General features: G+C 32.2%; 3 protein-coding genes across 3 annotated transcripts; all 3 read right to left on the reverse strand.

Annotated features, from left to right (window-relative positions):
- Window positions 1-21: 21 nt before the first annotated feature.
- LOC120259367 (putative HVA22-like protein g) lies at window positions 22-3,144 on the reverse strand. The gene is made up of 7 exons (XM_039266955.1): window positions 2,969-3,144; window positions 2,261-2,381; window positions 1,952-2,050; window positions 1,796-1,852; window positions 1,631-1,694; window positions 1,334-1,552; window positions 22-483 (listed from the first exon to the last, which is right to left on the reverse strand). The coding sequence occupies exons 2-7, from the start codon at window positions 2,290-2,292 to the stop codon at window positions 52-54; spliced, it is 903 nt and encodes a 300-aa protein (XP_039122889.1). The 5' UTR covers window positions 2,293-2,381; window positions 2,969-3,144; the 3' UTR covers window positions 22-51.
- Window positions 3,145-6,479: 3,335 nt separating this feature from the next.
- Window positions 6,480-8,330, reverse strand: LOC120258096 (cytokinin riboside 5'-monophosphate phosphoribohydrolase LOG1-like). The gene is made up of 8 exons (XM_039265441.1): window positions 8,301-8,330; window positions 8,006-8,172; window positions 7,797-7,894; window positions 7,646-7,676; window positions 7,410-7,509; window positions 7,123-7,193; window positions 6,880-7,023; window positions 6,480-6,773 (listed from the first exon to the last, which is right to left on the reverse strand). Exons 2-8 carry the CDS (start codon window positions 8,153-8,155, stop codon window positions 6,681-6,683), a joined length of 687 nt encoding a protein of 228 aa, XP_039121375.1. The 5' UTR covers window positions 8,156-8,172; window positions 8,301-8,330; the 3' UTR covers window positions 6,480-6,680.
- A 10,686-nt stretch (window positions 8,331-19,016) lies between these two features.
- LOC120258192 (probable carbohydrate esterase At4g34215) lies at window positions 19,017-22,795 on the reverse strand. Its single transcript, XM_039265549.1, is given in 4 exon segments — window positions 19,017-20,035; window positions 20,129-20,334; window positions 22,071-22,157; window positions 22,159-22,795. Coding segments are annotated over 4 exon segments (690 nt in total). The 5' UTR covers window positions 22,546-22,795; the 3' UTR covers window positions 19,017-20,025.
- Between the last annotated feature and the right edge of the window lie 1,050 nt (window positions 22,796-23,845).

The raw sequence follows: 23,845 nt of genomic DNA on the forward strand, positions 1-23,845 counted from the left end.
ACCGAGAGTTGTGGACTAACCAAATCGAGCGAACAAGGAAGAGAAGCACAACTAACGGCCTGCAGGTCCAGCATTTGTAGCCCGTTTTCTTAACCTGCCTCTAGTCAAACGAATTGCCTCTTCGATGGCAGCTTCTTGTGGAGTAGCATTAGCTGACTCAACTTCATCAATCTCAACTATCTGCATCACTTCTGCTTCACCTGGAGCAGGATCGGCAACATTTTCTGAAGTTGAATGAGGGATTCCTACTGACAAGTTCTGTGGCTGAGCAGTCGGAGCTGCAGCAGCAGGAGCGCCAGGCTTAAGTGGCTGAAGAACAGTCGGAGCTGCGGTGGAGGAAGCACCAGGCTTAACAGGTGCTTGTGGCTGCAGCTGAACCTTGGCGGAGATGGCAGGAATTCGTGTCAGTTGTTGCGAGGAAGGTGCTGTTTGAACATTAGCAGTTGCTGTTGTGGCTGGTGTCTGGGTACTCTGCTGACGTTGCTGTATAGTGTCAATGAAATGGTTGTAAGCAGTGAGTACATAACATCACGGAATAGTAAAAGACATCATCATCATCAACTTCTCAGTTCTAGTTCAAAAAACATATTAGGACCTACTATCTAAACGGTATGGATTTATGTCTGCGGGTGGGTGGGTGTGTGTGTGAGCAGAACGTATCTAATCTTGTTCTACTTTACCCAAAATCCATTTTTTTTTTTTCCATTTTACTTTCTTGAGCTGCTGTCTGCGCACAAAAAAGACAGATGCAAATAAATCCTCCATATATGATTATAAAGGTTTTTAGAAACTTACTTGCGCTGATTTATTTAATTAGTTTTATTTTGATTTGTGAGAGAAAGCAAAAGGAACAAAAGAAAAAGACAACATGGTGTATAGGGCAAAAATTGGGTCTAGGATAATTAAAAGAGCAACAAACGTATCCAATTTTCTAGTTCCTAAATTTACAAGACTTGTGGATTTCTTTTACATTTCCACTCACGATACATGGCCTGGTACTATAGGTTAAATGCATGGTGGGGATGTTTTTCCCGTATAAAACCCTAAATCATATGAAATACATCAATTTGCCGGTCACTGTGCTTCAATGTTCTAGACAATGAACCTTAAATCCTATCAAAATGTACCTTCTAACCTATTGTATAATACACTGAAATATTCTTTTATACACTAAAACATGTATCCTGGTCAAAAAAAAAATATGATGGCTCATGCAAGTTGACAAGAAGTTGGATTCAAATTCATTACAAACGGCAAAAATGGCTATAAAGCTCAGTAGCATATAGAGGAAGAGGAACACCAGTAAAAACTACCTATCCCGATTAGATAATACCTGAACAGGCTGAGAGGCTGGAGTTTGTGACCGTGATTGTGAAGCAACATATTGTAATATCTCAAAAAATCTCGCCTGCACGTAACTAGCACTCTTTTTCCAATAGAGAACAAGAATGTCCCCAGCTCTTGTTCTTAACTCAAGCAAGTTCCTATCAATTTCAGTCTCATAGTTTGCAATGTAAGGCCGAAAGAATGTGTTGTACACATAAGTAGTTCCCTATCAATAGAACATTTGTTACTAAAACAATTAATGCAATATCATATCACATTTACCAACAATAAGAAGATATCATACCCTGGTCTTAGGGTACCACAGGTAAACAAAGAATGCCAATTTAGCTTCGCTATACATTGGCAGCCTATGAGGCAAAACAAGAAACATAGTCAAAACAGGTAATTATGAATCCAATAAAAGAAGATTCACAAAACAAAAAGAATTAATTACATCACATTACTTTACCAGGAAATGAAAGCATCTCCAACCCTCTCCAACGCCGAAAGTGTGGCAACCAAAATCCTGCAAAGAGAAAAACAAAGCACGCACATTTAGTATTGGTGTCAATCAAACAGACTCTACTAAGGCCACAATCATCAATATATGGAAAGTCACACCCACCAATATTGACACCAAAAGCGCAGCTGCTCAATCTCTGGCCGGTTAAGCTCCACAGTTTTGTAGCATTCATATGCCGGGTAAACATATCCAAGGATCGTTCTGTAATCAAAATACACATCAAGAAGATAAAGAAAACAACAGTAAAGAGAAAGGAAATGAATTTCTCCTCTTTCATCATTTCCCATTCTTTTGTTTTTCTTTTATTATATATTCTCTCAATCCAAACACTCTCCATCCCATTAATTAAATAATAAGAAAGGCATAAAACTAATAACAAATCAAAAATAAAAAAAAGTGAGAGATTCTTACACCAGGGCTCTACTAAGAAAAGATCCTATCATCTTGAATTCAATGCATGTACCAACGAACAACTACTTTGCTGGTTCTTGCGCCAACCTCTTCCCTTCTTGTCAAGGCAAATTAGTAAAACCTAAAATCAATTCAATCAACATTATTCACACATTATAACTATGACATTGTTCCAAATAAAAACAAAAAACAAAAGAATACCGCATTATTCAGTAATCAGAACAATCATATGATCATTGGAAATGACGATCATGAGAATCAGGAATTAGGGCAACATAGACATAACAAACAAATATACAACCAAGAAAAACAAAACCCTACTCAAAAAAAAAAACTCCAAATTATCAAAATCAAGAAAGAAAACTATAGACATCCCCATCTCCAGAACGCCAGAATGCCACAAAAAATCAAGATTATATGACCAAAATATCATAGAAAATGCCATTAAAACCAAGAAAAACAAAACCCTACTCGAAAAAAAAAAATCTAAAAATTCTCAAAATCAAGAAAAAAAAACTATAGACATACCCATCTCCAGAACGCCAAAATGCCACCAAAAATTAAGATTATATGACCAAAATAACATAGAAAATGCCATTAAAACCAAGAAATACTTCAAGAAAACCAAATGCCTCATAACCAAACCTCATGACATCTCTTCCAAATAAATTTCTTCCGAAAAACACAGCGAAAGATAGAAATCTATACCTCCTAGAAGAGCGATCGGAAGAACTCCACCGATAGAGAGATCGATGAGAATTCTCAATCGAAATATACGCGAAACGAAGGCCTGAAGATCTTCGGAGCAACGCCGACCCGGATCGGCGAGCGAGAGAGAAAGAGAGAGAGAGAGAACGAAAGGCAAACACTACGCAAACCCAGAACAAGTGTTCTCGTTTTGAATTCCCCAGGCTTATCGGGTTCGGATTTTCGTGTCGCACCCGTTAATACTCAAATCGCTTTCTCACGTGGATTCGGATCATCCATTAAATCCGATCCGTTAAATTCGTGCACCCCGCTGAATTGAGGGCTTTTTCCTCTTTTGTATACTCTTTTGTATACTTGTACTGGGCACGCGTATTGCATGCGCTTTGATTTTTTTATAAAATTATAGTTCTTTAAAATTATTATTATTAAATAGGCAATATAATAAAAGTTCTTATGTTATTAATTTGTATTTAATATGAAAATAAATAAATGAACATCATTAAAAACATATATATATTAAATGCAGCTAAGATATATATATTATTGTTATCATGTACATTTTATATAAAATTATAAATAATAGTTTGTTAATCATTTTTAGAAAATTTAAAATATAACAAGAGAATTAAAAAAAATAAAATAAACCACATTATATTGATAGATAAAGAGTACAAGTGGAATTCAAGAATGCTAGATGAAAGCATTGAAAGGAGTAAAACAAAATAACAGTGACAACAAAAGGAGGTCCATTAGATGTGGAGACACTAAACAAATACCAAATGAGCTATGCATGAGAGTAGATGAAGCTTGAAGGGAAACATGGCAAGACAGTATAATGGAGAGATCGAAATGCAACAAGAAAGAAGAACTCTACATGGTCCTTAAAAAATAATGTAAATCATGTTAATCAGATTTTCTAAGTGAGTCGTATGTTATTCAAGATTGCTTGCCTCCCTTGTCCAGGGCTCTAAAAACTGTAAAAAAAAATTTACCGCTGATGTAAACTCTTCTATCTTGTCATTCTTTGTTTTTTTTTTCACGGGAATGGATTCATCGAAAGAAGAAATGTATGAGCTATTTTATAAATAATCACAAATATTTGTTTGAATTTATGAAAATCATTGAGAACAATATCGGCCCCGAACATTGAATAAACAGTACTCGTATAGTATACATGCAAAGATTCGATCATCCACTGCCATGCGATGACTAACCAGTAACCACGTACTGTGCTAATTAAGTAGTGGTTGTCATAATTCAATTTTTAACATGTAACACTAGTTGAAAATTTATAAATAAATCACTGATAACTTCTTTATATGAAAAGAAAACTCACATCTCCTCCAAGTTCGTGTGTTTTATGATTAATATACAGCTTAAATTATATGTGTATGCGTATGCATAAATAAATAAAGAAGAAATTTTTGTTATAGTAGTAGATATATATGGTGATAAGATATGGTACTTTGCTTGAAGAGAGAGACAAGGGGAAAGAATGATAAGTTCTTTTCTCTTGTTAACTTGTTTTATTAATTCTAAAAAAAAAGTTGGAATATGAATCACTTTGACAGTAAAGGGAAAGAGTATTATAATTAGCTTGAACTTCAAAGTGTAGATGAAGAGATGCTTCTCAAGTTAGATGTCTTCCTTCTCTAAATAATCAAGTAATCATCAAACCAAACAAGCAACTTTCTATCAATAAATTATTAAAATCTCATTGAGAATAAGAAGGTGGCGGTGGTCATGTTAATAGTGATTATTATTAAATTTATTATGATAGAGATGATTCACACTCTTTAATCCTGTTTTAAAAAAATTCCTAGATATATTAGTCAGTTATATTCTGATCATCAGTGTTTTTTTTTCCTGCATTTTTATAAACATAGTGTTGAATAAATGAATGTATATATTAATTTATAAAGGCAAAAACTTTCTTGTTTTACTTCTTTCAAACTCATTAATCTTTTAACTTGAGTAACATACACTATATATGGAGATTATTATCAATGAAGGAAAAGGAAAAAGGGAAAGGGAAAGGAAAAGGCAAAGGAAGCTTCATGCAGATAGAGAGATACAAACAGAACAAGCAAGTTGTGTTTGCAGGGTTTCAAAACCAAAACGTTTTTGAGGTGGGTATGTGAAATGCATGTACTAGTTGTCAAATGGACGATGGTGAATGTCTGAAAATGCCATTCTTTTGGCATCTTGTAGAGCAATCTATTTCAAAGACAAAAGGTCACTGAGTGGCACATTAACAGTAGTACTCTTTTTATGACGAGAAAAAAACTCATGCATGGAGGCTTTATATATATATATATATATATAAAGATAAACCACGGATAGAAACTTAAACTCGGAGTTGAAATTTTTAAGTTAAAAGATAAATGAAATACCAATTCTTTTATTATCTTTGGATGAAATCTACGGTAATCAACATGCCACGGAGCCTTCATTTAGTACATATGTAATTTGTTCTCTTTAGGCCATTCAATGCGATCTTGTTTGTGCATGTAAAACCAAATAAATATGTAAGAAATTATTTGCTATGATTCTTTGTAAGTTGTTTCATGAGTTTTGCATTACAAAACTATATGGTCTATGTTTTAGATTTAAATTTTTGTTTATTATTGTATGTAGAAAATTTAATTTGTCATCTCTGATATTATTGATTAAAAAAAGAAATATCACCATCTCATACTAAATTCAACTATATAAACAAAAAACTATTTAAAAGGTAACAAGATTGATTGTAGATATTAACCTATCAATCTGTCTAAGTATTTTACATAAATATATTATAAACCTGTTGGACAAACTTATCAATTTAAATAAATAAAGGTTTATTAATATATATGCTAAATGGATTAATACCTCTATCTATGTTTAGGCAATCAAGTTTTTCTAGGATCTAAAAGCTAAAAGCTATGGTTGGGTTTTAGAGTTAAATAGCACGGAGATGCACTTGTGTGGGGTTTAAGAACAATGATAGATAATGATGTTATTAGACTTCATATTTACATATATATATATATATATATATTGAATTATGAGCACATAGAGACTCTTCTTGTTTTCATTTTCATAATATTTATGAAGCTTGTACTATTCTTCCACATGATGTTGTCTATCATTCTATCTCTTATTTATTTATTTATTTATTTTTATCCAAATTATGCACAAATACACAAAACCATCTCTTTCCACTTTGAATGTTTAGAAGCAAATAAAATTGAACATTATTTTTTTAATTAGAGAGAAATAATAATAAATAAATCTTGTTGGAACTTTTACAACCTTATGCAAGCGTATAGCCTTATCCACATTATTCTCATCACCATCACCACTCACATCACCACCGACCCTCCAAGCTCCACGTGTCCCTATTCAATGGCCCTGATTAAAGGATCCATTGAATAGTGATCCCCACTCTTGATTCCTGTTTTAACTAATGGGTCCATTTCTGATTAATCATAATTAGGTTTACCGACACCCGTTCACATCCAAAAACACATAAAGAAAACAAATGGTTTAATTAACTTACAAAATAAATCTCACAAACTAATTAAATATTACCAAAATAAACATCTATGATTAGACTGTGGACCAAAAAAAAAAGAAAAAAAAAGGCTTAAAAAGGGGATAATGATAACATTTTCATGCTTTGACTCAGTGACTGGTACATTAAATTTGGTCAACTATGTACATAATCCGGTCAACGAGAGATGTCTGACTTTGGAGACTGGCACAACTGCTCCATTTCCCAACTAAGTTTTGGTGCACCTTCTTCATGTTTTGGTACATATTCCTGCATTAATTAATAATCTTTGAAAGTTCATATCCAATTTAAATTTATAAAAATGATTAAAATAATAATAATTAAATCATCTTTTTAAATAAAAATATATATGTACCTCGAGTTTAAATAACAATTCATGTGCAGTAGGAGCAGAAACAATGATGTGCCGAGCAGCAGGAGCAATGAACCCTTCATCGACGGCTTTATCGATGAAAGATAACAATGAGTTATAATACCCATCAACATTTAACAAACCTACCTGTTAATATATATACAAACTCTTATTATTAATTTAAACAATCACATTATAAATATAAAACCTAATCAATTATAAAAAAATAAAAAAAATAATAATTACCGGTTTGTCATGAATCCCTAATTGAGCCCAAGTTATAACCTCAAGAAGCTCTTCAAGTGTACCATAACCACCTTTAAAAAAGCCCAAAAACTATTATTAAGTAAACTTATAAATATATATAATTATATATATGGAAAACGAAAAAGAAAAGCATAATTATATATAAATATTTATGTGGATCTAACTAAGTTAGTGCGTAGGTACAATATGAGAGATGCCAGATATCAGGAGCCCACACGTGCATGGCTTTTTTTTTAATTTAAAAAAAAAGAATGAAAATGAATTACCAGGCAATGCAATGAAAGCGTCAGCATGGCGAGACATTTCTGCTTTCCTTTGATGCATTCCTGCAACTGGTCTCACTTCACCCACTGTTTCTCCAGTTATCTGTTTTCATTTTCATTTTCATTTTCACTATAATTTAATTCTTTTAATTTACATATATATCTCAATAAAACACTACAATTAATCAAAAAACCAAACATAAAAAGAAGCATGAAAAAGAATAAGTATATGTACAGACCTCTCTGGGCATCAAAGTTTTGGGAATAACTCTGTAAAACAAAACAGAAAAAAAAAACAGAAAAAAGAAAAACACTGATGAGAAAAACTGAATTCTAAATAAAAAAAATTAAAGAAAAGGAGAAAATTAATTAAAGAGATAAAGAATGAACCCTATGACATGGCGACCACCATGAAAAACAGCTTGAGAAACTAAACCCATTAGACCAATACTACCACCTCCATAAACCAAGTCTATGCTTCTCTCAACCTGCAGCAAATAATTAATTTCAATTTAATTTAAATAAACAGATAAATTTAAATGAATTTTCTAACATAAAAACTAGAAAATTATAGGAAAAGAAAAAGGAATAAAACAAACCAGTTCATGGCCAAGTTGGATGGCAGCAAGCTGATAACTGGGTTTTTTGCCAGGACTACTGCCACAGAAAACACAAACTCTTTTGAATCTAGAAGGTGTGGTTTTGATTTCCAGAGTATGGAGCTCAGATTGAACCTCTTGTTCTTCCATTTGAGAATAATATGAAACTAAAAAAAAGGAAAATAAAAAATGAGTGAAAATAAAAAGCTTGGAATGAAGTATCTATTTATGGTGGTAGTCAGTGATACAATAATAATATTATAATAATTAATGATAATATATATTGGTCCCCTACACTACTCTACTCTTCTCTTCTCTGTTTCTTGTTTTTTTTTTCTTCTTAAAGAGAACCTCAGGTCCTCCGAGGGGTTTAAATCCTTGAATATTATAAATTAAAGTAAATTAAATTAAATAAATAAATATCGAATTAAAAGTGAATAAAAAAGTGAGGTAGTGGTGAATGGTGCTTGATTACCGGGGGGATTCTCTGCTGGTGTAGGATAAGACAGAAAAAGTTGTCTTGCGGGAACAACTGACACCGGCGGCGGCGCTATGGCGATCGGATGCCACGTGTCCAATCACAGTGTTCTAATTGAGCATTAGTATTATTATTTTTTTTTTACCTAAGTCCTTGTGAAGTATAAAATTATGGATAGTTACTCAAGTAGGGTAATTTTAACTACTTTATTTATTTATTTGTTATTTTATCCTTGGTGATGTATACAAATAGAATACTTAAGTTCTATTTTTTTATAATTAATATATAGAAAATTTTAAACATATATAATAATATAATTATGAAACTAATATGTGTTTTTTACTAGACATCACTTGAGATGGACCTCATTGGCTCAATATTCTCTTTGTTTTTTTTTAATTTGGGTTATACACGGAAAACAATTTATATAAACACGTGTAATAATTTTTTTTCTTTCTTTATTGATTATTAATAAAATAAATTCAAACCGTCACACTTTAAATCAAATATTAATTAAAAAAAGGAAATATATATAGTGTTAGTTGTGAGGATCAAACTGTCTAATGTGGGAGGTGAAGTCCAAGAGATTCTTAATAAGGGTTGGCAAACGCAATCAATTGATCCTTTGTTCTTGGAATTTATTACTCTTTCCCTCAACTTTAATTAATTCTCTTCATCTTGGAATCTTGTTAATTTCTCAACATCTTTATTTTTTTTTTCTGACCAAAAATATGATTTGTCAATTTATAAGCAAACACTGAGCCACTTTTTTTTTTCTTTTGTTTTTCTACCATTAATTTATATATGTGTACATATATTGCCGGTAATTTAAAATAATCAGCCTAAAAATGTTTTAAAAAAAAATTCAAAATAAGGTAGTGCTCCTATTTTGTGGATCATTAATACATAAAGGAAAAGAAGGAAATTTTTTTTTTTAAAAAAAAAACAACAGATAACTACTATTTTATTTATAAGAATAGAAACTTTATATAAGGCTGCCATACAAACAAAAAAATAACCAAAAAAATTAAAAAAAAATAAAAAATCATAAGATTAATAAAATAGTCAAAGATCAACGGCCTCTTGACCTATTAATACCAAGTCCCTTATGTAATAAAATAGGTATGAACCAATGATCTTTTAGCTTATCAGTACTGGGTTCTTTGTGTAAAGTTTTAATTTTAGAGAAATACAGAATCGAAACCTACGTATGGTGAGAAGCACGATGATATTGAGCGTACGGATGCACTCCGCATTAATATACATCACTAACTATTAATTTTAAATGGGGTGTTTATTATCTAGTGTCAAAAAATAAAAATAAAAAAATATTAAACAGGGACCAACCATTCCCAATAATAAATTGAATATGATATTAGTAAAGCCAAAAAAATATATAACTGTCACATATGAGATTGTTTTAAGCTAAGTTAGGGGTAGGGCAGCATTCCTCGGAGTTAGTGAGTACATGATTTTCAATTAACCTATGTTAATGAGTTTAAAATTAAAGATGTTGAGGGTGTGTATATTAATATATGGGAGAGGAATAATTCAAAATAGGAAAATTGGAAGAAGAATTGAAGCTAGCCGAAAATAGTGTGAGAGGAGAGGCATTGTGAATCACAAATGGCCTCTCAAATGAACACGTGAGTGAGACCCACCCTCACAAAGTTTTGGATGCAGTGCACGAGTCCATTGATTGGGACTTTGGAATGCAATTTCAAATCAAACTATTCAAAGGCCACCTCATATATAAATTCCATTTTTCAATTTCATTTTATTCATTATATATACAAGGGTATTTTGGTAAATTACATTTGATAGAGTTTATATATATACATGTAATATGTAACCCTAATTTAATTTGAATAAAAAAATCGACAACCGCTCCGTTCCCGTGGACATAAGTATACTCTACCGAATCTCGTTAAATACTCATGTATTTGTGTGATTGCTTTCAGATTTTCCTATTGATTATTGTTCAATTTCTCAACAATATATATTAATTAATTACTATATTTTTCTTTTATGATTCCCTCTTATCCTAAAATTAAAAAATATAATTTAAAAACAATCAAATACGGTATTCATTTTACTACCCGATGATGCTTGATGAATAATCTATTGGTAATCGTTTTTTAAGAGTACTCTTGTTTTTTAATTTAGTGTGAACGTCTGTCACGTTTTTTTAAATTTATTATTTATTAAACCCTTAGCTCTTTTAATGATGGGTTCTTTTTATATTTTTTATATTTATTCAAATATATTTCAAAACAAATACAAGTGAAAATCTACCTTGTTTGATTAACAAATCCTTTCTAAATTAATATTTTATTTTATTTTATTTATAATATTTTCATGTTTTCTATTTTTTTTAATGGACTATCAAATGGTTCTTATTAATTTTTCACTATTACTAACAAATGAATTTGAGTTTGAAGTCAACTATTAAAAAGAGGTACCTGCTTGTTTATATAATTTTATTCTGATATAGTAAAATATTTTTTAGATTTGGCGAAATTCTTTGATCATAACTTTTTAAAAATGTATGTTATTTAAAATATCAAATCAATACTCAAGAAAGAAAGGAATAAAGGAATCTTTTTTAGTAAACAACCAAAAACTGAAATAAATGCTCAAAGTGAGCAACCAACTCCACTAATTTGAATATATATATATATATATATATATATATATACATTTGTATGAAATATACATTTGCATGGTGTAGCTTCAACATCAGTCTTAAACTCACCTTTCTTGGTTTGGTCCCACATAACTTAACCAATGCTTCTAAACTTCTTCTTCTTCTTCACTTCTATTTTTCCAATTACATCCCTAGATATATATATATATATATATATATTATTTTTCTTGGTCCCCAAAAATTGATTTCCATCATTTTCAGTGCTTAATAAACCGTACTTATTTATTTGAGAAAATATTTACAAACCATATAATGATTAATAAAATATTTTTTTATTGAGCATAAAAAATTACTTAAAGTTAAAAATTTTATATAAATATTTTTTCATGAGAAATACTATTTTTAATACTCCTTCAATAACTATTATTCGTATTGCAAACAAACACACCATAATATAAACAGGAAATTATATGCATGCGAAAGTGACCTAGGCTTATAAATTATACCAAGTATATATGAGATCTTTTTTAATTTATTTTGGACATAAATAATAAAAATTCAACACCATCTCATCCACAAAAAATAATGATAATAGAAAATTGAAAAAAAAAACTAGTAATTATAGAAATTAGAGAGAATTTTTACTTGGAAGTCAGGTGGCCAACTAGACAACTATTCACTAGAGTAAGAAAAGAATGGAATTTTTCTTCTACATTAATGTGGGCATGTATATTCTTGGAAAATAGACGCATCCTTTTCTTTTAATCCTTTCGGTGAGTATAATTAAAGAAGTTGAATTTTGAATTAAAACCTTCAAACTTGAATAGCTAGTGATTAGTTGTTCTCATTAAGCAGAATTCTTTCTAAAAGAGATGAAAGAAAAAGGATTGGAAAAGAATTAGATACCAATTAGTTGAATGTGAATTTGTTTGACCATAAGAGTGATTTCTTATTAATTTCATTGGTTTGTTTTCTTTTACTTTGAATTTTCAAAAAATTATCCTCACGTGACTTGCAAGTCTTTTTTTTTTTATTTACACAGTAAAATATTAAAATTATATATATTATACATGGTCTATCCATTCCTCAAAATCAGATTCCGCATATCTTAAAAAGGGGACATTTAAACATTTATTTACAAAGTAATTTTGTAATTATTACCATACCAAATCTTTTGTATTTGTTGATATATTTTTATTTATTTTTTGTAATTAAATATAAATGTATGATTTTTTTTTGGTGCTAATATATACTTACATGTTAAAAATATTTGAGAGAGAGCTTAATTATTTCTGAAATCTATTGATCAACATTGTTAATTTAATTGCTTATAACTAAAATCATCATAATGAAATTGCTTATTCACATACTTTCCTTAAAATAAAACCTCTTTTTATTAACTTAAATACTGAGTATACTAGAACAGTACATTAAGTTTTCACATAGTTCATTATATCTAAATTATCAATAAATATAAGATCCTAAAGGGTTCAAGTTTCAACAGATAACATAAAGTATTCACATCAAACACAAATGTTGAGAATTCGCTCACTATAAAAAAAAAATGAAAGCAATCACGTAAACACATGAGATTTAATGATGTTCGACAGAATATGTCTACGTTCTCAAGAACGGAACGGTTATGATTTTTTTTCTTAAAAAAATTAAGATTACAAATTACATAAATATATATTCACCCTACGCAGTACAATTTTACCAAAATACTTCACTTCACTCCACTTCTACGCTAAACTCCGTCACTCCATTCCACTATGTTCTAATATTTGTCTGTTCACCTTTGTATATGAGCCATATACAACAATAAAGATTTCAAAGATTAAAAAAAACAAAAAAACTCTCATTATAAATTATAGGAGAACTACATACTATTTATATACAAGTTCAAAAATTTCTATGTTGTCGTAGTCTTTTATCATAGTTTCTTTTCTCAATATATATTATACTCCCTCTGATCCTTTTTATAGGTCACAAATTCATGTTTCTTTTTATATGTTATTTTCTAACATCAAGAAACGTTTATTATTATTTTTTTTCCAAAATTACCCATTTAAAACTCTATTCTATTTTTTTTTTGGAATTAAATACGAGGATTATTTTCTTGTAATTTAATATGAGAGAAAAATATGAAAATATTTATTAGTGGTGATTTTGAAAAGATAACAAATTTTCTATAAAAATTTGTGAAATAACTAAAATTATACGTAAGATTCCGTTAATCACGATGATAAAAAGGAACGGAGGGTAGATATACTCTAATGCACACATGCACGTGGTGAAGTGGCTGCATGGATCATGCATGCATGAGCTGTCTTTGAAATTAGACTAATTAGTCCTTTTATTTTTTACACTACACGTTTGAATAGAGTTGGCAGTCCCATGCAACTGCCGACAATGTCTGTATGTGCAACTTGGTACTTGGACACGTGGACTTAGTTTTTAATTGGTACGTTTATAAGTAGTTGAGACACTTGTGGCTTATTATTATTACTTGAAACTAAGACATTTGATTGATTCCTTCATTCATATAAAGAGAGGGCCCTAATTATTAACTTTATGAAACTCTAACACATAAGCTCTTCTTCATTTAGCCCTAAAAATCTATTAATTGTTCTACTTCTTGACAGCTCCTTGTCAAGCTTATGTTGTTATCACATAAAATGATGAATTAAAGACTTAGGACCACCACCATCACTACCACCACTGGCTTTATATATCTATATATTACTGTGCTGTTTGACAGTGATATCACCTTCATGGTTTTATTACATTCATTCTATTTCTAGTGTTTTCATGATCACCTCATTAATTATTTTTTCTCATTTATCTGTGCCCAATTATATGCTTTGATAATTATTTTTTATTAGTTATTTTAAGACTCTCTGTTATATGATCTTAAAATGCTCAAATTAATTATGTAATGAGACTTGGGTGTGGGTCATTACACTTGCATGCATTATTATTATTATTATTTTTATTGATTTATTTTATTGGGTTTTGTATGTACTTATGTTATGAGTTGTATTCATTTTATAAATATACAAAATTTAGAGGGACTTTAATTTCAAGCAAAAATTCAAATGTCAAGAGTTCTTTTTAAAAAAATATAAAAAATAAAAAATGAATAGTGGTGTTGTGTTTTTATTAAGACATGGAGGACAGCATGAGTATGGAAAGTGCAGTAATCGATTCTAAACTATATAAGAAATGATAGTGGTATTTCGGTAATTTCAACGGATTTATTAGTAAAATGGGAATTAAAAACATAAGATGTATGGATTTCTTAAAAAAAAAAAATGAATTTCTTTAAAAATATCAAATGATTGACTTCAAAATGGTGACAATTGGCAAAGACAAGACACCATGAGTTATCACCACTACTATTTTAATTTATTTTATTTTATTTTAGTAAAATGTTTAATTTTTATGAAAAATATAAATTTTAAAAAATCAATTTCTTTTTTTTTTCTTAAGTAAAAATAGCAATAAATAATAATAGTAATGGCAAAGCATGCATCACTATCATTGGTCATGAAAAGACCCCCAAACGGCTCATATGATACTATATATTACTATTTACCGTACATTCATGGAGTCATGTGATTGCACATGCTCCCCCTTCCCATTCAACCAAATCATCTACAGAGAAGTAGAACACAATTAATTAATTAATTAATATTATTATTATATATTCACATTAATATTTTCTTTTTAATTGTTATTAATTTCAGTATAAAGTTAATTATTCTCTTTAGTGTTCCATGATGTAACTTTCTTCAATCAACCACAAATCTAGTCCATGAATATCAACATCCAACACATGGTCATGGACCCAATGGATCCAGACATAAATTCTAACGCTATCTTAGTTTGAAAAAAATTATGTAGTTCAAACATGGACAAATCAGTGCAAAACCTTTTTATTATTAAAAACTTATGAGAACTTTCTTATAACCAGCATTAATATGAAATGAACAGTACTGCATATATATATATACCAGTGGTAATTTTTTTCTTAAAATCACTTGCATATTTTTTTTATTCATGTTTTCTGTTTCTTTCTTATCATGATTCAAATACATTGCTGGTGAATATAATATAGCTAGGTCCTCATCTAAGTTTATTTATTTGTCTGTATCTGTATTTTATATGTTTATATGGGTTACTCTGTTCATCTGTACTAGATTCTGACTTCTAACCACAGTTGAAATTAATTTGTTTTATCAAATAATAAAAATAATTAATAATTAAATAAAACAGTGCATGATCTCATCAATGGACTTCTCAGTGGATGTCATCTTCAAAGCTTATGACTTATATATATATATTCAAAAGGATAACAATAAAACATACAGCTAAGGTTGCAACTGGTCTAGCTAGTGGCTATATGGATGCCTATAGAATGATCCTAATTCCTAACAATCAATATCCACTGATTCAAAGGAGTTGATTTCTGGTGCATTGCATTGAAGTAATTGAAAGGAACAAGGCAAGAACAAGGTTCAAAACACATGGGAATTGGATTATAAATATATCTTTTTCCACAGAGTTCATTTGATTCTAGCAATATTGGTAGGTGTTGAACTTTGTTCCATTCTTTCAGAACATTAGAGGTATATTTGTTATTTGATTATGGCCTCTGAACAATGGTTGTCCTAATAAAAATAGAAAGGAATAATTAAGTAGATACAAGAGAGATGTTTTTAGGTAATGCATGACCTATTTGTTCCCTAGCTAGGTTTTGAATTTCTTCAAGTTGGGTCATCAATCAAAAGGAATGAAATTAAACAAGGGTAGGTGGAATTTGGAGTTGCTTGCAAGAGACGTAGAAGAAGAAACTTCTGGTTATGAGAATGATGTTTTAATGGACATTGAGAACGATAGAAGGAAATATGTATTTTAGTATATATATGCTTGGCACTTGACAGGCAGTTTCCGGAGGTGATGAAAAGAAAATGATGTTCACAATGGGAAGAGCCAGAACAATCTGAAAAGGTTTATAAAAATGTGATTATTTGTGTTAAATATAAATCAAACATAATTTATGTATTAAAAAAATAATATATAATGATATATTATGATTTTGTTCTTAATTTTCTTAAACAAAAACGATCATTTATGTCAATCATTGGATATCCTAATGGTATAATACAAGAGTGCTGAGGGGAAAGACAATGGTTCAAATCCTTCCATTGGTATTATTATTTATTGTTGGGGTTTGGAAATTACATGTTTTGAGAGATGCTCCTTGCATATTCGGTAGAAGATTCTTCTTGGAGAGAAGCTGTAGCCCTTTCTCACTGACATGCCCAAGTCTTCTATGCCATAGCACAATGCTTGCATCTTTCTGAATTGCATTCAACTCTCCTATGTGTAACTTAGCTTTGCATAACATAGAGTGTGTTTGCCTTTATTCCCTCTAGCAACCACTAGGGAACCTTTGGTGAGCTTGCACTTACTTTCACCAAAACCAACTCGACAAACCCATCATCATCAAGTCTTCCCTGTGGATATCAAATTTAGGCGAATGTCTGGAACATGCCTAACATCCTTGAGTACTAGCTTGAGCCCCTGATTGGTCTCCAAGCAAATGTCTCCAATACCCACAATCTTTGATGCACCACTGTTACCCATTTTAACATTTCCAAAAATCACCACTAGAGTAGGTAGAAAAGAAGTTACCATGGGGAGTGACATGGAATGAAGCTCTGAATCAAACACCCAGTCACTCTCTGGCTAACAAGATTAATACAATCATCATCACAAAATGACACTAATGTCACCATCCATGGCTACTCTGATAGTCTCCTTCTCCTCTTTACTTCCACCACTGCCTCTTTTTAGGAGCCTCGTGACTCCTCTTCATGTGGCCCATCTTGTTACAATGAAAGCACTTGATGTTTTTCCTATTCTTCGATCTACCTCTGGATATGTCTTTGTTGCCGTAACCATGAGGATGTCTGCTCTTGCTTCTACCACGACCTTCTGGCTTTTCTGAAACAAGAACACCCGAGGAAGTTTCACCTTTCTCCTTCCTCCTAGCCTCTTCGCTCAAGAGACTTTCCTTAACCATTTCCATGGTTAGCTTTCCACCGGTCGTCAAGTGCTCGGAGATACCACCAAAGTTTCCCAACTATCTGGCAAGGAACTTAGGAGTAGCAATGCTTGCAACTCATCTTCAAGAGTCATCTTCATAGATGTCAATTGGTTCACTAAGCCCCGAAGTCACTAGTATGCTCTGTCATACTTCTTCCATCTCTGTACTTCAAATTTACTAGCCTTCGAATGATTGAGGCCTTGTTCCTAGAGGTGCTCTTTTCATACATGCCTTCTAACTTTTTCCAAAGTGCATCGGTCTTCACTTCTTCGGAAATGTGATGAAAGATGTTTACATCCACCCATTGCCGAATCGTTGCTGTAGCTTTTTAGATGTAAAAATTTCCCATTCACCATCACTCACCTTCTCCGGTTTTTTCTTTTGCCCATCACCGCATGTACAAGTCTTTTTACAATGAAAGTAAGTCTTGCATCTTTGCGCTTTCAAATCGAATAATTCGATCGTTAACTTTATCATTCCACATGAAGCTTGCTCGGCCATCTCGATTCACAACAAATAATCCCTAACCACCCGGATGCTCTCGATACCACTTGTTGGGGTTTGGGACGATATTTTTGAAACAAAGTGAAAAACTGCTGAAATCATCGTAGCAATGTTCATCGCTCACTATCACCGTAGCACTCGCATCGCTCACGCTGCGGGGACGTGCGGCCCGCAAACTTCACCCGTAATTCTACGCGCCGCGCTGGCTTCACCCGGGCGATCCGTCGTGGTTCACAAATAAGCTTGCGCGCCGCTGCAGGCGCCAGCGACTTCATCGGGCGATCGTCACACTTCACTCAATAAGTTTCAGCACGCCCACGCGAACCCGCGTGAACCCGGAAAAACCTTGAACTAGATCCTTTGAGGCTTCAAAATCTTCCCAAATGTTCTACAAATCTTCAAGGCTTCAAAACAAGCTCAAAAACACCATCAAACCCTCAAATCTTGTTAGAATAGCAGATGAACAAACATACAAAGATTCAAGACAACGATTTTTTAGCGTGGAAAACCCTGAAATCGAGGGAAAAACCACCGGACTCTTAGAGCCTCTTAAACATGAATCCACTAGGTCAATAATGAATTACAATGGATCTTCTAAGCAAACTAGAGGTTTACATGCACAAAGGGCAAAGGCATTCATGAGAGAAGAATTCTCATCGACAAACATCATCATCATCATCAAGATGGCTAACAAAACAACAAGTAAGGGGAAAATAGAAGGATCAAACCTAATCAATAGGTAGTGCTTCTCGCAAGGAGTCTTCTCCCAAGTTTGAGTGAAATCCCGGTGAGGATTGGCCTTCCGATCTCCTTGCCCTAGCCCTCTCTTCTTCTTTTTCCCTCTTCTTCCTTTTTATCTCTCTTTACCCCTTCTCAATTAAAAGGAACCCACACACTACTCCAGCATGACCCATCCTCATTACCAAAGAATGAGAAATAATTTCACCTTGTGAAGTTACCTTCTTGCCCTCCATCTTCTCCACTATTGACCTAGCTTTTTCTTTTTTTATTATTATTAACCATGGGCCAACCTAACAAATGGGTTGGGCCCAACATTTATATACTGTTCATGTATTGTACATTTGGCTAATACTGTTCATTAATAGTGTTTAGGAAAAAATAGTGGCTTAACCTCTCCAGAGTTGCAAGACACAGGGATTTTCTAGAAGGTCCGTAAGCCGCTGTAATTAGTACATCTCCGTATCTGCCTATCTTTTTGGCAATTACTTAAACGGGGGCACTTATCACCTACTCATAAATAAAAACAACAATCATTTAGGGTTAAATGATAATTATTTTAATGGAGAATATTACAATGATTTTATACAACATTTACGATCGGTCTTATGGTTTGCTTGGATGGAATATATGTATTGGGATTAATAAAGTAAGATAAAATAAGAAAAAAAAATGGTGTAAGGTCGACCTCAATTGGTATCCCCTAAAATTTTACCTTTTACAAAACCTTCTCCACAAACATAGTTTTACAGAAAACCTTACTCTACATTATGTTTAATAACCTTCAGCCAAGCAAATAAGGTACAAAATCCTCTAAAGTTATTATCTCTAATAGAACGCCCATGAAGCAATTCAGGAGAAACTGAGCATGGGCTAAGAAATTCTATGCAAAGAACTATTCAAATTGTTTGTTTGTTCTTGCCATTAGGTCATACACTTCTTGATACTAAATATGCATTTGGTCTTTCTGACCTGGGTAAATCATCTAGTAATTTATCATCAACTTGAACCAATTCTCTCAAACATCGACAAACTGTATGATGTAAAAGCATCAGGTGCTAGCACAAAAAAATAAACAATGTCTACACTTTAGTTTTTTCACACATGAAAAAGAAAAGAAGAAAAGAGACAAACAATGTGATGGGAGAGTAAATCATATGCCATTCTATACGCAATCCTCTAATTAATTTAGACAGTGGGCATGAGAATAGAAGCATAGAAAATAATTTATTAAGATAAAATGTAAATATCAATTGATGCTCAGCAGTGCAAAAGGCAGACATCAGATTAATTAAACTAAATAGCAAATGAATGAAATATACAATTTGACAAATTGTAAACAAAATTTAAATTACATAACATTGTGACTAGCTAGCTACTTGGGTTAATTGCAAGTTGTGAAATATAAATTTAGAATCCATACCATTTTCATCCCAAGTTCACAGAAGCGCGCAATGCCTCATTATAAGACAAGTAAGCATAAGATCTTCAGCAGGAGAATCAAGAGCAAATTATGCTCCATTGAAACTTGACAGTTTTCAGAAGAGACTTCAAACATGTTGAGAGTGAAAAAGAAAAAGATAGTGAGTATCATTTGCAATTTTTGTTTCATGAAATAAAGAATTAATTATAAGGTGTTACCTTTCAAGATGAGGTTTAACATGGCCAAGATAGGCAGCAGCTAACATCTTTCCAAGATGAACTTGAGCATGTGTGGTAAGATGCAAGTGATCCTCTTCTAGTGCCAATCCTTTGGCATCAACACAGAGAACATTGGGGAGCTTGATTCCTTTCTGGGCCTCCCTAACAATTTCTGTGAAATTTCCTTCTCCTGATGCAAGAGCAACCTGAATATAGACATGAATGTCTTGTCAATAATCAAGTTATACACCTTGTTCATCAAATTTAGGAATCATTTAATGGTGCTTTAGCTCAGTGCCACTTCCTGAAAACTAGGAAGGAAAAGTACTGGAAGAATTTTGGATACATGAAATGGACTCATGAGCTAATTAATAATAGAATTACTAATAATAGAGTGATGGGATTCAGACTTGTAGGAGCTTTTCAAGCAACCTTCAACTATCTAAAACACTAACAAGATGACATTCACCTTCCTACAAAAAGTTGGTAGATCAGTGCTTGGATGCTATTAAATTAAGCAAAGTAATGGAATGGAAACAGTAGCTATCTATATCCTTGCACATTTATCGTACATCAGTACAGTATAGAACATAAGTAAATTGTGCATCAGTACATAATGGAAAATACAAAAACAATAAGAGATAACAAAAATTCAAAGGCTGATCATTTTTTTAGAAATGTGAACACGCCATGATTGAACCTTGACCTGTGAATAAGAAGTGAAATAAGTTGAACCAACTTTTAGTAAACATATTTTGCTCCATTGTACTTTTTTTATTTTTTAATCAAGCTATTTTTAATATGTTCGATATATATATATATATATATATATATATATATATATATATATATATTTGACAAACGACAAAGCGAATGCCAAACAGATATAGAGATGCACTAATTACGGTGATTTGACTGACATGTAACTTTGGAGATGAGAACGAGAGATACTTCTCATATAGCACTTGATAAAAAATGTGAATTATAATAGAAGAAGCTCAAACTCAAAATTGAATATAAAAATATTAATATCTTATAAATCATATTAAAAATAAAAATATTTAAAACTTAAAAAAATAAAAAAATTATATAATTTGTATATTAAGTGACAACCAAAATCACTACTAATGCCAAAATAAAATCGTCACATTGAATATAAATAAAAATGGAGATTTTGTTGACCAACAATGGTATTATATAACTCAACCTTCTATTATTACATTTCAAAAATTTGGGCAAAATGCAAAAAGGAATCATCTAGAGGAAGATTTAAAATGAGTTGCATCATCAAACAAAGAAGGTACGTAAAACTTCATCCAAAATCAATCTGCTTTACACTATCAAGATGATATGATACATAAATTAACAATTTTACTCTATCAAATTTAGCCCCTCCCAAATAGTATGCTTTTTAATAGTATAAATAAAAATAAATAAATCATAATTTATTAAAAAAACACAAGTAAAACAAGACAAATTACAACCAAACAAGTTAAAACAACGAACACTAAAAATAAAATCTTTTAACAATCAAAAAATAAGAAAAAAAAAAGTAGGCTATTATCAATGTGGTGGCACAGTGATAAAAAGAAATTAATAGATCTTTATTTCTAAATTAGGCATCGTTTATATAAAGATAAAAAAAAAAAAATTGTTCTTTTTAAGGCTGTACTAGGTCCAAACAAGGCTAATAAAGTAAAAAAAAAATTATCTACAAACTCTTGTGTTGTTATCTACATATTAATAATTATTCCTCGATTTGTCCTTATTTTCCAAAATAGTTTTGACTAGGTTGACCATCCCACGTGTCAACCCACCAAAATCCCCAACAACTCCTCGGTCCTCGGACAACCTCGTCCAGATCCCGTGATCCCCGCGTTTTTAATAAGCCATCATCAAAGATTGAAAGCAAGATCAAACGGTTAAAAATGCATCCACGTACCTGGATCACGAGCAGGCCCGGTTGCCCCAGATCCTCCCTGAGGTCCCGTACCAACCTCGCCATCCTTCCGGCGTACGCCTCCGCCTCCGCCCATCTCCTCGGTGTCACTCTCCCCCTGGTACCACAGCACCGCCCCCACCCTCCCTCCTCCCTCTTCCACCGCCGCCCTCGCCCTCCTCACCATCCTCTCATACAACCCTTGTCCTCTCTCCCACTCACTTATCGTCGTTCCCCCGATCGCGCACGGAACCAACCCGATCTCGCCCTCGCAACCCCCTGATCTGACGGCGTTGGCGAACGCCATCCCCGGCCCCACTCCGCAGGTCTTCAGCACGTCGATGTCGGCGTGGAGCGGCTCGTGTGCTGGTTCCCACTGGAGGTGTGCGTTTAGGCGGAGGATTGATTGATTTGGAGAGGATTCAGGGGGAATGATGTGATCCCAGGTGGTGTTCACTACGCCGCCACGGCCGGCCATGTTGCTCTGCCCGGCGAGGATGAAGATGAGCTTCGATGGCGATCTGAAATCGGATTGAGATGGTGATGGGGCGGTGAGAAAGAGGAGGAGGGGGAGAGAATGGGGAGCATGGTTGGTGAGTGTGCTGAGTCTTCTCAGAAGACTTCGGCATTGGAGTGGAGAAATGGATTTGGTTTTTCTTTCTTTCCTTTTTCTTTAATCTCTCAATAATTTAATGGTTTTGGTTCTTAATTGGATTTTTTTTTTTAATCATTGGGCACTGACTAAGTTAAAAGGTGGGTCTTTTCTAGTTTGGTTTTTCTTTAATTGAGTTAAAAATGTCGACAAGTCACCTTTCAAATGACAAACAAACAGGTGATAATAATTAGACAATATCGGCATTATTTGTGTGATATGTTGGGGGATATGGTAGGATGGCCGTTTGCTTTGAGTTCCTATCCTCAAAGGCCATGAAGTTGATGTTGCTTTTAATTGTCAGGATGTACTCTTTTCAATTAGTTTTATTGACTTTAGAAACTGTATGAATCCATGCATATTATCGATTTTGATAATAATAACAAAAAATAGTAATGTAGAATTAGAGAAAAATGCGGTTGTTGCGTTTTAGTCAAACAACCCAACTAATGGTCAATAATCAATAGATCCATTAATTTTAGAAGGAGAGTCATTCAGTCACTCCCCCACAAGACCAAACTTCTGAATAAAGTGGATAAACCACAATTTATTAAAAGAAAGAAGAAGAAAGTCTAGATCTGAGAAAACTGTCATAGAAGATCAAACAAAGTAAAGAGCGTAATCCTCACCGCAGATGATGAGAAAAAGCAGTGACAAAAAGCAAAGATAAAACAACAACAAGATAAATGTGACAATAATTATTGTAATTGGGTTGGATGAAAACTATCAAATGTGTTATATTTTTTTCTTTTTAAGTTAACAATGTTGATAAGGAGAAGCCACCTTACATATACTTTAAATATTCAATAATATTTTAGAATATAGTCAGAGTTAACAATACCACCACTTTATTTCCTGCCGTGACATTTTGTTACATGCTTGTTAGATTAAAAAAATTTACACTTGAAAATTTGCTCATAAAATGACTTGGTCCATCATATTCATTTTACAAAGAACACAAAAGCCACTATCTATAGCGCACACAAACTACCTTATAATTTATAACGGTTTATCAATTCATTTCAATAAAACACTAAAATACCTCAAAACACAACACAAATCTTAACACTTTTACTGAAAATTAAATTAATTCGCAATAATTTATTATAATAATAATAATAAAAAA

The sequence above is a fragment of the Dioscorea cayenensis genome, chromosome 4 (assembly GCF_009730915.1).
Source record: "Dioscorea cayenensis subsp. rotundata cultivar TDr96_F1 chromosome 4, TDr96_F1_v2_PseudoChromosome.rev07_lg8_w22 25.fasta, whole genome shotgun sequence".
NCBI lineage: Eukaryota > Viridiplantae > Streptophyta > Magnoliopsida > Dioscoreales > Dioscoreaceae > Dioscorea > Dioscorea cayenensis.